The sequence below is a fragment of the Pseudocercospora fijiensis genome (genome assembly GCF_000340215.1).
Source record: "Pseudocercospora fijiensis CIRAD86 unplaced genomic scaffold MYCFIscaffold_2, whole genome shotgun sequence".
Lineage (NCBI taxonomy): Eukaryota > Fungi > Ascomycota > Dothideomycetes > Mycosphaerellales > Mycosphaerellaceae > Pseudocercospora > Pseudocercospora fijiensis.
Window position 1 is genome coordinate 3,156,421 of NW_006921533.1, and position 14,351 is coordinate 3,170,771.

Here is a 14,351-nt window from a genome sequence, read left to right on the forward strand (position 1 = left end):
GCGATATAGTTCTCCTATACCGGTCCGAGTTAGAGTATAGTTACTCCTATAAGCTAGCCTTTAAATAGAAAGGGCCTTATAGAGTATAGGAGGTCCTTTACGATAGTTCTACGTACCGACTTTAGGAACTTAATAGTGCTACTTTAAAGCACTCGCACCCCCGAGCTAACCTGAAAAAGATCGTCGAATTGAGAGAGCCTACCTGCCCTCCCCCGACTAAGGAGGAAGTTAATGCCTCTATAGACCCTCTACCGACCTTAGATACCTATCGAGAGGAGGATCCTACCGCGATTATAGATCCTATTCTGCCCGACAACTATACGTATCCCTAGATACATCTTAGTAAGCTATTAGGAATAACTTATAAACAAAGGGAGGGTTATGTGCGTATTAATTACGCGTAGAGCATTTCCGATGTTGATTCCGATAGTGAACTAGACTTCTAGCTATCTAACTCTAACTCCGAGGAGGAGCTCGACTAGTCTAGCGACGAAGACCGCCTAGAATTATAGCTAGATCCCGAGACTGAATAATTACTTATCTTTCCCTGCCTCTACTACGTTGTTTTCCTTGCCTTCTCCGCGCTATTAATGTAGTGCCGCCCTATAGCTTCAGTCCTTACTGCTTGTTCCTACGGATATTAATGCTTATAGTTACTGCCCTCTTTTGCTTTTACTTTGTCTATTGTATTGCTCTTTTGCCTTCGAGATATTGCTGTAACTTTATTCCTTTGCTCTTGTTTTTCCTTAGATAGAACTATACGAGGCGTGTTTTCCTAATAATACCCCGGGGGTAGCATTAGGAAGATAGCCGAACCTAACCCCTCTACCCTTCTAGGACTACTTCCCTCTAGATTCCTAGACTCTAGCAACCTTCCTTAAGTAACAACGATAATAAGATACTCTACTAGAGACTGTTCCTGCCCTAATTAGTACTAGTTACGTAGGATACTAAGAAAGGGAGGTTCCCTATCCCTCTCCCTTCCTAGCTCTTAGATAGATATAGCAACCTAGGCCTATAGCCTCTAAGAATAGGGACCTTAGGCTGTCAAGCTTAGTGTTTAGAAGAAGGAAGAAGGTAAACGTATAGACTACCCTTACGTGCTTGCTAATGTAAAAGGTAATGCTACATCTATAACGGTAGTGCTATAGGCCAATATACCGACGAATTAGCTACGCTAAGCCTAGGCGACTTGCTTCTCGCTACCGAGCATCTCTAGAGAAAAGCTAATACTACTCCGGGGGTATTATTAGTCCCGCTAGCTTTACTACTATAGATTTCTGCTAAGGACTCGAACTAACTAGTTACATTTCGAGTGCGCGAGAATCTACGATAGCTAAAGGTTAATAAAGGCGCGTAGTCGCTACTAGCAATTAGCTAGATCGATTGTTAACCTTTAGCCTACCCTAATAATAAAGAAGTCTCGTATATAGCTTCACTTTTATATATAGCCGTTATCCGTTTGCTTTACTAGCGCGGAATATACGGACTACGTTACCTTCGTACTATATTTAAAGCGAGCTTCCTAAGCTCCTTCTTCTACTCGGTTACTAACTAACTCGCTACCGCCTAAAACCCCCCTTCTATTTAAACCCTTTAATTATTATTGTTAAGCAACGAACACACTTTGCAAACTCGTTTCTAAACCGCCTCGGTCGACTATATCTTCCGGCGCCCCGAATCCGCTAGGCGCTAGTAGTAGCAACGACCTACCTGCCCCTATTAACCTAAGCCTAGCCGCCCTAGTTCCGATCGAAGCCCTATCCGATAGCGCCTTAGCTACTGCAACTAGCCTTAAGCACTGCTTCTAGATCGTTACCGCCCTTAAAGACCCTTAAGAGAAGATCTAGAACGCTCGTACCCTGCTACGCGTTATTAATAAGAACATTAAGAAGGCTGCTATCTTAGTTACGTACGGTATAAACAACTTACGTTAGTCTATCGGTAAGCGTATCTTTAAGCGCGAGGTTCTTAACGATATAGATATCGAATAAGCCTTTCCTATCGTCTATAGCCTCGAGATAGCCGGTACCTAGATTCGCTTGCGCTTTAAGACCCTCGACTAGGCCTTCGAACATTAGGGAGGACTAAGTAGTCTTCCTAAGAGCCTTGTTAACTTCGCCTATAGTAGATAAGAGCGTACTAAGCAGGTTTCTTCGTTCGTTAACAAGTATAAGGTCCGTCGTTAAGGCGCCGAGCATCTTTCTCGCACTATAATCTATCGTATATCTACCGCTAGCAAGAAGGTAGGCAAGCAGTTACTTAACTTATCCTTTGCGTTTAACGACTTTACGACAGCCTACTAGAAGAAGTACTACGATACGATTGTCTAGGTCGATCTTAACGTATAGACAACTAAGGATCTACTAAAAGAGAAGGGCTATCGTATTAATAGTATAGGCTTTATTGTTAAAGGTTAAGAGGCTCCTATCGTTGACGTCCTTAAACGTAAGGCCCTTCGCCTAGAAACTAAGGCCGATACGGCTACTAGTCTTACGCTCGCTATAGAGATATAGGCTAAAGATCGTCGCTCGACCCGTAACCGCAAGGTCCCTTAAGAAGTTTAAGACGAGCGCGCTAAGGCCGAAGCAGCGCGTAAGAAGGCATTGTATACTCGCTAGGCCCTCCGCAAGGCTACTAAGAAGTATAGCGCTCCTTCTAGTACCGACTATAGTACTAACTATAGTACTAACTATAGTAACTCGGATATTAATATGCTAGATATACTACTAGAAGATGTCTCCTCCGAAGGCTCCTTTAGCGAGTATAGAAATAGAGGCCTCTCGCCGATCCTATTAACTAAGAATATTTGTAGTTCTTATAAAAGCGACTCTATCGCGTATCTTATTACCGATATCGATATAGTTCCTAAAGCCGTAATAGGCGAAGCTCCTACTGCCCTCTCTATCTATTAACAGCTCGACGACCTTAGTAAGCTAGGAGAAGAGCCGTTCTCTATATGTACTAACTATATTAAGAAGGCCGCTAAGGTCTATAGTCTCTATGCTAGTACTAAGGCGAGTGTCCTCGTCGGTCGCCTATTAAAGATTAGTCGCGAGGTTCCTAATTAAGACGCCTTCGCTACCCTTAAGGCTAATTAGGCCTATACTAACTAGTTTCCTAGACGCCCTATTGCCGCCCCGATATCTCTAGGACTCTACGCGTTCAACCCTACTAGTACTATTACTCGCGCCCTTACGCTAACGGATCGCTAGAGCAAGTTCGTTACCGGCATTCTTAGCTAAGGTACCTCCTTCGATCGCTTTCGCTAGACTAGCAATACTATCTTCCCTTAAGTCTTTAGTTAGTTATAAGAGCCTCGTAGAGTATATCTTCCTTTCCTTATCGACCTAATATAGGAAGAGTTTAAGATATACCTTTAGTATATACGTAATATGCCTAAGTCTAAGCAAGAAGGCCGTAATGCCCTTTAAACTTATAGTGTAAGCAACTAAATCGTCCGCTAGTACCCTGCCCTATAGCTCTTAGCTGTCGCCCTTCGACCTGATTACGTATACGAGCTTATCTCCGTCCCTAAGCCTACTAAGTTCTTTAAGGTTGGCGGTACTTACGAAAACTGTCCTTCTAAGGAGTCTACTCGTCTCGGACAAGATATAGTTAAGCTCGCAGCTAGCGAGGGTGCTAGTTACCTACGTATTAAGGTCTGTCTTATATCTAAGGATAAGACTAGCTGCTCTACTATTGTCGAAGGTATATATTAGCCCGAGGTCTTTGCGAACTAGGTTAAGAAGCTTAAGGCTCGTAGCCTAGTCCTACTAAGCAAGATCGGCAAGCTTACTAATAAGCACCTTACCGACGACGACCTCGACTATATATTCGATAGTTAGCCTAATAGTAAGGGGCGTAAGGCGGAGTAGATCCTCAACCCTCTAAAGGAGTGCGAGGTCTCTGTTTAAATACTATACCTACTATATAGTAATCTAAAGACCGAGAGCAACCGTATATTAATTAACCTAGGCTACTCTCGCGTTATTAATAGCACTAAGGTTAAGGGTTACGAGAACTTAATAGTCTCCTAGGTTGCTAAAGCGTACCGCAATCTAACCGCCCTCCCGGCCTCTAACTCCTTCGTACTATTCGCTTTCCCTACGGCGATCTTAGTCGAAGGCCTCGGCTGCATCTCCGACGCTCTAGTTAGTAGGATTCCTTAGTTAAGTTACGTTGTTTAGAACGAAGTTAAATAGATCCTCTAGCTTAATAACGAGGGACTTAAGGAATATCTATACAATTAGGAGAATGCTACGACGGAAAAGGCTATTAACCTCCTCGTTAATTAAGCTTTCTACGAGGGATAGTACTTCGGTACTAATAGCTTCAACGTATACGGAGGAGATTTCGAGAGCCGACTAGCAGATAAGGTTATTGCTAGTAAGGATTACGGTGCATTAAAGCAGCAGTAAGTTAGCGTAGTAGATTGGATGCTTAGGAAGTTGTTTTTATATGTTAATAGAATCTAGGAACAATGCTACCCCGGGGGTGTTATTGCGGAGTCTCTAAAAGATGCCTTTACTAGTATATACGCGTCTAGTAGCAGCCGCATATACAAGCGCGGTAGGCAAGTAGTTAATATTCGATTTTAAGCCTAAATTGAATGCCTTAGCCGCCTTACGCAGACGCGGAGGCACACTTAGAAACAGCCGAGTATTATCCTAGCTCGTAATAAAATGCCTAACATTAACGTTGCGTAGCTAAGGCGGAGTCTGCTCCGGACTAATATTAGTTAAGCACTAGATGATTCTCTAGAGAATCGCGACAGTTAACTAAACTTCCTTAAGGACTACGCCTAGTTAGTAAATTGTTAGAAAAGGGGAAACTCTAATAGCAATACTTACTAGTCTCTATAAGCTAGAGCTTGTTATAACGCGAAGGGTGCCGATTCTTGTTTAGATTATTACTACCGCCGCCGCTGCTACTACTACCTATACTACTCGCTATACTCCCTAGGCTAGGGTAAAGAATTATCGCTATAATAAAGTCTCGACTAGCTGTTAGACTTAAAAGGTCTTAGTGAGAATTTGAAATCTAGTAGAGGCTGCTAGTACTTAGGGGATTGCTAAAGAGTGGATTGTAAAAGTTCAAGTTATCTAGTTAAGTTCAAGTGTCTTTTATAGGCGCCTACTAACCCTATAATTACGACTAAGGACATTACTCTAAAGCAAACCAATTAGCAAACAATGTAATACAAGCACGTGCAAGTAGTATAGCATGTAAAGCTGTATATAAAGCAGATATAGTCTAATATCTAAAGGCAGTTAGAAGATGAAGTAAAGCTCTAAGCCTAAATTTAAAGTGTCTAATCTAAATAGTACATTATCTCTGCCTAAGGGGGAGTGTTGTAGTTTAGTCAGGTAATATGCTAGTCAGCTAATACTATCAGCTAACCTATACTAAGAGGAAGGACATACAATAGGTATATTAACTACAGTTTCTATAGCAGGCTCCTGATTCTTCTTTGTACAGTTATATAGTTGTCAATCCGATAATTAGTTGCATCCCTAGCACGATTCACAACAGATGTAAGGAAGGACATCAATGTCTGAGAGAGACACTTGCTGACCCTTTTTTTAGCAAGGTGTGCTCAGTGGTCTGCTGCAGAATCCTTATTTCCGGGAGCAGTTCAATGAGCCTGTGAGTCTGCTCCAAAATGTTCGGGAGCACAATCTCTGACCCAAGCCCAGAGCGATGTAATCGTCGGTATCACCGTTGGATCATACTGCTTGGGCAGTCTGGTCGGATGCGGTATCAACTTCTTCATCGGAGACTGGCTCGGCAGAAGACGCATGATATGGCTCGCGATGATCTTGATCATCATAGGCGCGACTCTTCAGACTTCATCGGTCAACCTTGCTCATCTCATAATAGGCAGAGTCATAACTGGCTTTGGTACTGGTATTGATTCGTCTACTGTTCCCATGTATCAAAGCGAGCTTTCGAAGAAGGAGTCCAGAGGACGACTGGTCAGCTGGGAGATCTGGTTCATCGGTAGGGACGAATGAGGAAAATAAAAGGCGAAAGATGCTGACGACCATTCTAGGAGTTGGAATCGTGCTCTCATACTGGATCGATTATGGCTTCTCTTACGTCGAATCCCACGTTGCATGGAGAACACCAATCGGTCTGCAACTGATATTTGCAATCATCGTTGTGTTCGTGGTATGGGGTCTGCCAGGTAGGTTAATAGCGTTGATCCGTTGCTCTCTCACTCCCAGCTGATAGAACGTAAGAATCTCCACGCTGGCTCGCCAAACGAGGTCGCATCGAGGAAGCGGTTGAAGTCATCTGTGCAGTATGGGACCTCCAACCGGACGATCCCTACGTCGTTGAAGAAATGGCCGCTATCCGCGCTGCAGTCGCTTTGGAGCAGTCAGAGGGCGCACAGTCTACGCTTGCAGTCTTCAAAAACGATGCTCTCCAAACACGTCGCCGGGTCATTCTAGCGTGGTTCGGACTTTTCATGAACCAGATGGGTGGCATCAACCTCGTTGTCTACTACATGCCGACTGTTCTTGTCCAAAATGTTGGGTTGAGTAGGAACACTTCTCTCCTGATCGCTGGCTTCGTTCAATGCATGTTCATTGTCGGCAATACACTTCCGGCTCTGGCTCTCGATCGCATGGGACGTCGCCCGACCATGATTTGGGGTTGCGGTTTGCTGAGTGGGTGCATGATGATGATCACGATACTGCTTAGCATCGGAGAGACGAATACTTCATCCGCGGCGATTGCATTCTTCTTCTTATTCATGCTGATTTTTGGTATGTTCATGCAAAAGCCAGAGCATTGGCGTGGTTTGCGCGCTAATATCTGCCAGGTGCTACGATCAACGTGGTCCCATGGGTCTACGGTCCAGAGATCTTGCCTCTTGAAGCCAGAACTCGCGGCACAGCGATCTCAGTCTCGGCTCATTGGCTGTGGAACTTCTTCATCGTCATGATCAGTACGTGTACTACAAGCAACGAATTGAGATAGTACTGACCGACTTCGTAGCACCTGTCCTGATCAATCGCATCGACTGGCGTACTTACATCATCTTCACAATTACCAACGCGGCCTTCGTACCAATCGTCTACTTCTTCTACCCCGAGACGAGCAACATCAGCTTGGAAGACATTGACAAGATCTTCCTTCCAGCGGAGATGCAAGATTACGCTACAAGGAATTCGATCGAGGTGGTGGACGGTTCTGGTTCTTCGAGCAAAGGCGACGTCACGAACCAGGTGGAAAAAGCAGTGTAGAGCAGCAATATCACCCAACAAACTACCTTCCCCATGATGATAGATTAGCAACATCTCAATCCAGAAAAAAAAAAGTACCATTCCCCCCTCCTCACACCCCAGGAAACTTCTCTCCCTGATCCCACTCCGAACGAAAAACATTCCCGTCAGAAAACCCGCATCCATCTCCCAAACGAAATTCAAAGATAGAAAAGAAAAGAAAAAAAAACAGATAACTCACATGTTCAACAATACATCCCCGCCTCCCACCGATACCGATCCACAACATCCCCATACTCAGCATTATGATACCCCAATTGAACCAACTCTACGGAAACTCAAACGCCGTACGGTAACGCTGCTGACCCGTAAAAATTCTAGTCCGCCCAGATCGACGAGTCGACGACAACTTCGACAAGAAATTCTATACTGGATCGAACCCGTTTTATTTTTTCTTTACCGCGGGATTGTAGTTCTAATAACAGACATATATATATATATATATATATATATATATATTAGCTATTAGAAACCCGCAAAAAAAAAATAAAAAAATCCGAACGCTAAAAGTTTTTTGGGAATGGATGGTACAAAACGATATAAACTTATACGACGAATTCGAAAGCTTGGTCGTAGATGAATGCTTATACGAAAGCTTGCTTGGGCTCGAGTGCAGGTTTTGTTGTCCGAATCGGTTATCTTGTTAGGGTTGCGGATACATGGGTCGGGTTTTTTGGGGTTGTGTTGTTGTTGTTCCTGCTAGAGCAGCCAAGCACGATGGTTGGAGCGAGGAGGAGTATAGGAGGAGGTATTGTTAGAATGTTGATTTACTCATTCTGGCTTCACTAGCCTTTCAAAAGGGATGCACGAGATTGGCCGATTGATGAGACAACAGCGGATACCTTATGTAGGTGGCTTGAAGATCTTGGTTCTTTCATTCCTCTGCTTTCGTCTTCTATTGATTCCCTTCCCATTTATGACCCTAATCTAATCCTCCTATCATAGAATCGAATAGTATAAACATTAATAATAGGTGCGGGTGGGAATCTGATTCTCGCAAACATTTCATCAAAAGTGCGATGTAGACTGATGCGCGGTTTCATCGCCGCCATGTCTCTGCCCGATATCCTGCCCTCTGTTCACAATGCAATGCAATTGTACGTCGTGCTACCCCAATGGAAGCCGGCCGCTGGGCGCGTGGTGTATGGCGATATGCGTGGTATGTTTCGTTAGGCCTGTGGCTGTGTCTTTTATCTGGTTCCTACCAGCCGAGCGTTCGGGGTATGTAAGCACCCGATTCGATCAAGATTTCGAACGCGCCGTGATTTGCCTTCTCATTACTCTTTTCTTTATGGTGCTGTCATCTGTGCTGTGGCTTGCGCCTCGACTGTCTCGTCCTTGTCCTCTCAGCATAGCGGCTTCTTGACATCCTCGACACCTCTACGAATGACGTCCTCAACTTTCCATCGTGGTGGCTCCACTACTGGCTGACCACCACTCTCCAAGCATGAGCGCACTTCCATTTCCTCTTTGTTGGTGAAGCCGTCTGGGATTGGTTCCTGACCTCCCGCGATACCAGAGGAGAACTTGAGCTGCAGTACCTCTCCAGCTTGGTCGCAAGCTGCCAGAAGTCGGTCGAGGTCATCCTTGGTGTGTGCGGCAGATACGCAAAATCGTGCTCGCGAAGAGATGAGCGGAGTAGCTGGATAGCCAACGACAACGACCGCGATCTTGCGCTTCAGCATTTCGTGAGAGAAGGCTGGGATCTTGGCTGGGTGGTAGAGCAGAAGTGGAATGATTGGAGAATCGTCATGACCGTAGACGATGAACCCCAATCGCTTGAGTCCCAGGCGAAGGTAGCGCGAGTTGAAGGCAAGACGTTGGAGTCGCTCCTCACCTTGGCCTGGTGCGAGCTCGCCGGCGATGATTCTGAGCGAAGAGCTGATCTGGGCCAGGACAGCAGGAGTTGGGCATTCACCAAAGAGAGTGCCAGCGTTGGTGACTCGGATCTTGTCAATGATGGCTCTGTCACTGCAAATGTATCCCCCGTTGGCACCGAATGACTTGGTGAATGTGCCCATGAGGATGTCGATTTCGGCGGTATCAATGCCAAAATAGTCGCATACCCCTCGTCCGCGTGGGCCAAGGGCACCAATGGAGTGGGCTTCGTCGACGTAAAGGTGGAACTTGTACTTCTTCTTCAGAGCAACGAGACCTGGCAGGTTGGCCAAGGTACCCTCCATAGAGTACAGACCCTCGACGGCCACCAAGATCTTTCTCCAAGGACGGTGTGTTCTTGGCTGGCCCTGAGAGATGCGCTCACGAAGCAGACGCTCAAGATCGGTCATGTCGTTATGCTTGAACATGTCAATGACCGCCCCGGACAATCTGGCGCCAAATCGGATGGAAGAGTGGTTGAGCTGGTCGGAGATCAAGAGGCAGCCCTTGCCGACAAGTGCAGGGAAGATGGTTGCATTGGTGACGAATCCCATGGAGTAGATAGTGGCTGCTTCTTTGCCTACAAAGTTGGCGACCTGCTTCTCAACGTCGACATGGAGGTCGGATGTGCCGATGTCTGCTCTGGGTGAGCAGAAGGAGATGCCGTATTTTCGCAGGGTCTTCTCAGCCTCGTCCGCGCACTCACCCTCGGACTGAGCAAATCCAAGGTAATTGTAGGAGGACATGTTGAGGGTCTGGGTGGTGGTGCCTGTGAGCTTGAAAGACAGATTGTAGTCGTCGCTCTTGCGGTCCAGCAGGGTGATGAAGCGGCCTGGAACACCAGTGACGGGGCGTCTGAAGCAGTCATTAATTCGCAGTTGCAGTCGTCGAATGTAGAAGTTGTCAAAATCGGAGTTGAGCGGGGCGTAGCCATCGTGCTCCTTGAGCTGTTTATAGTGCTCTGGCCTGAATCGCTTGCCAAAGAAATCTCGCACGTGGCCGAAAATGATCAGGATGAGGTAGGAGATGTAGGTTGTGATCAAGTAGTAGTAGGGCGGCTCGTCCTCAATGGGGTCAGGGAAGTCCTCTCCAACGAATCGTGAAGAGTACAGATGCTGCTTTGAGCCCAATGGCCCGAAGGCGGCATGTTGTCGTGCAATGCGTCGCTGCTCGGAGGGCGTAGGTGGCTGGAAGAGGGTCAATGGCTCGGTTTTCTCCATCTTGCTCTTCTCGCCTGTGGCAGTAGTCAGATTGATGGTCGGCAGGCTCAGTGTCGGGATCTGCGGACTCGGCGGTCTGAAGCTCGGAAGTGGTGGGGCGTCTAACTTATTCGCCTGCTGCTGCGGTTCTGCAGTCGTAGGCTGTGTCTTGGCGGATTTCGGGGAAGTGTTGGAAAATGGCAGGGAGAAGCGTGGTCTTGATATGCGCCGCGTCTTCTGGGCCGGTTCGTCGAGCTCAATGCGGATGGATTCCTTCTCGGACAGCACGGTGTCGGCGGCGATGGCGACGGCGGGTGAGGAGGCGAAAGGGTTGAATGCGCGGATGGCAGGCATGGCGTCTGATGTCCTCGCGAATTAGTGATTAGTGGCCGTTCTGGTGTATCTGATGCAGCAGAGTCGAAGCTCTGTATATGCTATGGGCGTGTGCGCAGCGCAGCGCAGGCGCGAATACGTGGTGTCAGCAGTGGGCAGCGGTATGGGTGTGGTATGGGTGTGGTATGGGCGTGGAGGAGGGATTCGCTAGGGAGGCGCGGCAAGCGGCAAGGAGCGAATGCGCGGCGCAGCAGCGCGGCGACAGAAGGAGGGCGGCGATTATTGTAGTTGTAACAGCGTTAAAGAGTGTGGCAGTCAGGCAATCGCCGTCTCGGTCAGAATCCAAAAAGTCGGTGATGTCAAGGCGAAAGGATGTCGAGCTGCACGGCGACGCGAGACATCCGCTGTTCCCAGGCCAGAAGCCAAAAAGCCTCGCCAGGCCGCCGGCTCGTCCGGGGTGGCCAAGACGCCAGCAGCCAAAGCAGGTGAATGTGCGATGTTCGATGTCCGATGTTCGATGGCGATGTTCGATGGCGATGGCGATCGCAACTCGACGCTCTCAAACACGCACACGCCTGGCAATAATAATGTGGCGGTTTCGTGGTGTAGACTTGGTTGTATGCCGTCGCTCCCTTGCCCTGCCTCGCCTCGCCGTACCTTCGTCTCGCGAAACAGATGCAAGAAAGTGGAATGCTCACTCACTGTTCTTCCCGCCGCTATCCTGCTGCCCTGTCCTGCCGTATGTATGTGTCGCGTATAAGCCTCGAGTTCCGCTGACCTTATTACATCTGCCCGATTGACTTCTGTTTCCACCCTGTTTGCACCTATTCCTAGTCGCAATGACGCATATGACAGGCTATGCCCAATGCCAACCCCAATATCCCTCCCTTTGATGTCAGTCCACCACAACAACCAACTCCAACCTTGATCACGTCGTTTGAGAGGCGAGAAGTGCAGCAACAAGATGCGAAGGAGAACCAGACACAGGCATGGAAAGGCTTCTTCGATGCTATCAATCCGCTACCACTAGCTCGTCTGGGAGCACCATCACAACGGTCGTCTATTCGCCGGCACGCCAATTTCCGACAATTGATTAGGGATCCAGCGGCCTCCACCACACAACCGACTTTGCACAGCAACTGGTCACGCTTGAACGGCATCATGGAACTTCTTCTGTCCTGTGCTTCACTTTGTGCGCCCATGCTTTGGTAAGGCTGCATCTTGTTCGCACTGTTGCAGCTGATTGTTGTGACTGCGACAATTTTATGCACGCAGGCAGGAGCCACAATACCACATCCGCAAATCCTCCTTGTGATTAATTAGCCTGACGCTTAGTTCTGTCATCTCGGCTCGCGTATCGGGATCGCACTGCATCCTGATCGTGAACATCTTTCACGGAACTTTTGGGTGCTATGCAATGCTTGAGTATTGTTGTGAACATTGCACTGGCGTGTAGAACGGTGCACAGCTTTGGATACCTCTACAATTGCATGCGCAATTTCTGGCACAAGACACCACTACGATGCAAGCTGGACATCAAGGTGCTGCGTGTGGGAATTCTTTTAGAGAGTAAAGTGCACCGCTCTCGACATTCTTGCTGCACCACAATCTTGCCTTTCTACGGCCTACTAACTTCGGATACAGCAGGAGCCAGTCTTTGTAAGATCGCTGGGCTCCAGCGACAGGATTGTCTTACGCTGACAATACATACTGCCACCAGACAGGAGAGATTACATAATATGCTGCTCCACTCGGGCAAGACGCGTGCGACTACGCACTTATTCGCTCTGGCCAGGCAACTTGGGCCTCTTCGCGAGCGACATGAAGTATGCAACCACCGCAGGATAGTCGGCCATGACTCCAAGTCTCTCGATCCATGTTGGCACTCGCTCGGCAAAACTGGCAGCCATCGGTTTTGCCATCTTTTCCTCCTCATTGTTCATACAGCCCGCTCGCAGAATGTACAGCTTGAAGGTTGGCGAATACCCATACAGCTGACTCCCCTGTGCTGCAGCATTAGTCGCCTTCGACATCTATTGGGCTCAGAGAGACACACGCAATTCCCGCAAAACCACCTCTCAGTCGTGTTACCACTCTTGGTATTCGAATCTTCGTACTTCTTGATTACATCGGCCCCGGAGTCCAGTGTCAATGTCGCGTCCTTGTAATGCCGGATTGACGAGAACACGCTGCCACTCATACGTTGACAATTGTCGCAGGCGCAAATTACTCTGGTCAAGCGAACACCATTCAAGGTGTAATTGACAGCTTTACACAGACAGCTGCCTGTTTCTGTGGATGGCGCATCGAAGTCGGACATTGGGTCTGGTGAGTATGAATCCAGAGACCATATAGTAAAGCGGTGGAAAGAGGTGCTTGTTGCTCATAGAAGTGTCTGGAGCTGAAAACGAAGGATCCGCAAATCTCCGACTGTGCGACTTTCGATAATCGGGCCCCAATCCTTCGCCATCGAAGGAGTTGCAGTGTTCGCTGACGCCTTCAATTCTCGCATTATATCTTGGCCCACGAGAAAGACTACGTACGAGATTAGCACTTCTCCGATAGGTGCGAGGATTTATGCCCGTCGCCGACAGCAAAGTGACCACTACAATACCCAGCACTTTAATGCACATCCCCAAGCAAGTTATGACATCTTACCAGCACAAATATAGTAGGCATTCGTCGTAAGAGGGAGACTTCGCAAGGCGGGTTAGATAACCAGTATGATGTCAGCCTTGCTAGTTTAAGCAAGGGTCTGAATGGAGACAGATCTGTCCAAGATTCTAGCAGAATCTCCAGCGCATCGCAGATCAAATGCGAATAAGGCGGCGCATCACCATGCCGACAACATTCGGGCTTCACTTCATTGATCAGACTAGAAGTTGTGGCAAGTGGGGCGCAGGTGTTGCCTTCGTAATCTTTGTGGAAGTGAAAGTTGCCCTTCGACTTCTACCTTTCCATCGCGTAAACACATCCAAACAGCAACATGGCTGAATTTATCCACGCTCAGGCGAGTGCCGCAGTAGGTTCTCTGCGTGACTGAGACGTATAAAGTGATACTGACAGGATGACAGGGCGCTGCTGAGCATGAATCAGAAATCGCAGAGCTCACTGAGGCAATCACGAGCAAGTTGACCTTGGAGGCGGACGAGATCGAAGCTGAGGCCACCGGTCCGGTGAAGTGTCAACATAGCTCCAATGCATAGGAACGCGCTAAGGGTTAATAGCCCGCTGTCCTGCGTACATTTGCCATCACGGAACTCGCGGAATCGATCATGGATGAGATGGGTCCTCGCGAGCTCCTCATCTGTCAATGTGTTTGTCAAAAGTTTAGCGACATTTTTCAGCGCTCTGTCGAGTTCGAGCAACGCCTTCACCTGTTGCCTAAGCCGGGCGACCAGGGCCACGCACTACCGCCGGTGCTGCCACAGATCTTCGCAGAAGCCAGCATTCAGGTACGAGACACTGGCACCAGAATCGATTTCAGAGAAGAATTGCGATACGGGTCTTCATTCGGCGCTTCTTGGCGTGATATGCAGCTTGCATCGCCGCCTGTGAAGCAAGTGTCAATTTACCTACTTCGAGGAGAACAGGAAAAAGTGTTGCCTTTCATCGGTCACGAAGAGCTGGTTGATGAGGATGGGGT

The 14,351-nt window shown here is 47.9% G+C and overlaps 4 protein-coding genes across 4 annotated transcripts; 2 read left to right on the plus strand and 2 right to left on the minus strand.

Annotated features, from left to right (window-relative positions):
- Nucleotides 1-5,641: 5,641 nt before the first annotated feature.
- Nucleotides 5,642-7,256, plus strand: MYCFIDRAFT_186372 (uncharacterized protein; the record flags this gene model as incomplete). Its single annotated transcript, XM_007925212.1, has 6 exons — nucleotides 5,642-5,649; nucleotides 5,702-6,003; nucleotides 6,056-6,190; nucleotides 6,246-6,776; nucleotides 6,833-6,958; nucleotides 7,009-7,256. The coding sequence occupies 6 exons, from the start codon at nucleotides 5,642-5,644 to the stop codon at nucleotides 7,254-7,256; spliced, it is 1,350 nt and encodes a 449-aa protein (XP_007923403.1).
- A 1,385-nt stretch (nucleotides 7,257-8,641) lies between these two features.
- Nucleotides 8,642-10,726, minus strand: MYCFIDRAFT_186373 (uncharacterized protein; the record flags this gene model as incomplete). Its single annotated transcript, XM_007925213.1, has 2 exons — nucleotides 8,642-10,469; nucleotides 10,656-10,726. 2 exons carry the CDS (start codon nucleotides 10,724-10,726, stop codon nucleotides 8,642-8,644), a joined length of 1,899 nt encoding a protein of 632 aa, XP_007923404.1.
- Nucleotides 10,727-10,778: 52 nt separating this feature from the next.
- Nucleotides 10,779-10,993, plus strand: MYCFIDRAFT_171803 (uncharacterized protein; the record flags this gene model as incomplete). The annotated part of the gene is made up of 2 exons (XM_007925214.1): nucleotides 10,779-10,896; nucleotides 10,938-10,993. 2 exons carry the CDS (start codon nucleotides 10,779-10,781, stop codon nucleotides 10,991-10,993), a joined length of 174 nt encoding a protein of 57 aa, XP_007923405.1.
- Nucleotides 10,994-12,761: 1,768 nt separating this feature from the next.
- MYCFIDRAFT_8906 (uncharacterized protein) lies at nucleotides 12,762-13,007 on the minus strand (the record flags this gene model as incomplete). Its single annotated transcript, XM_007924114.1, has 1 exon — nucleotides 12,762-13,007. A coding segment is annotated over one exon (246 nt), but the record flags the coding sequence as incomplete, so codon positions are not given.
- Nucleotides 13,008-14,351: the final 1,344 nt, after the last annotated feature.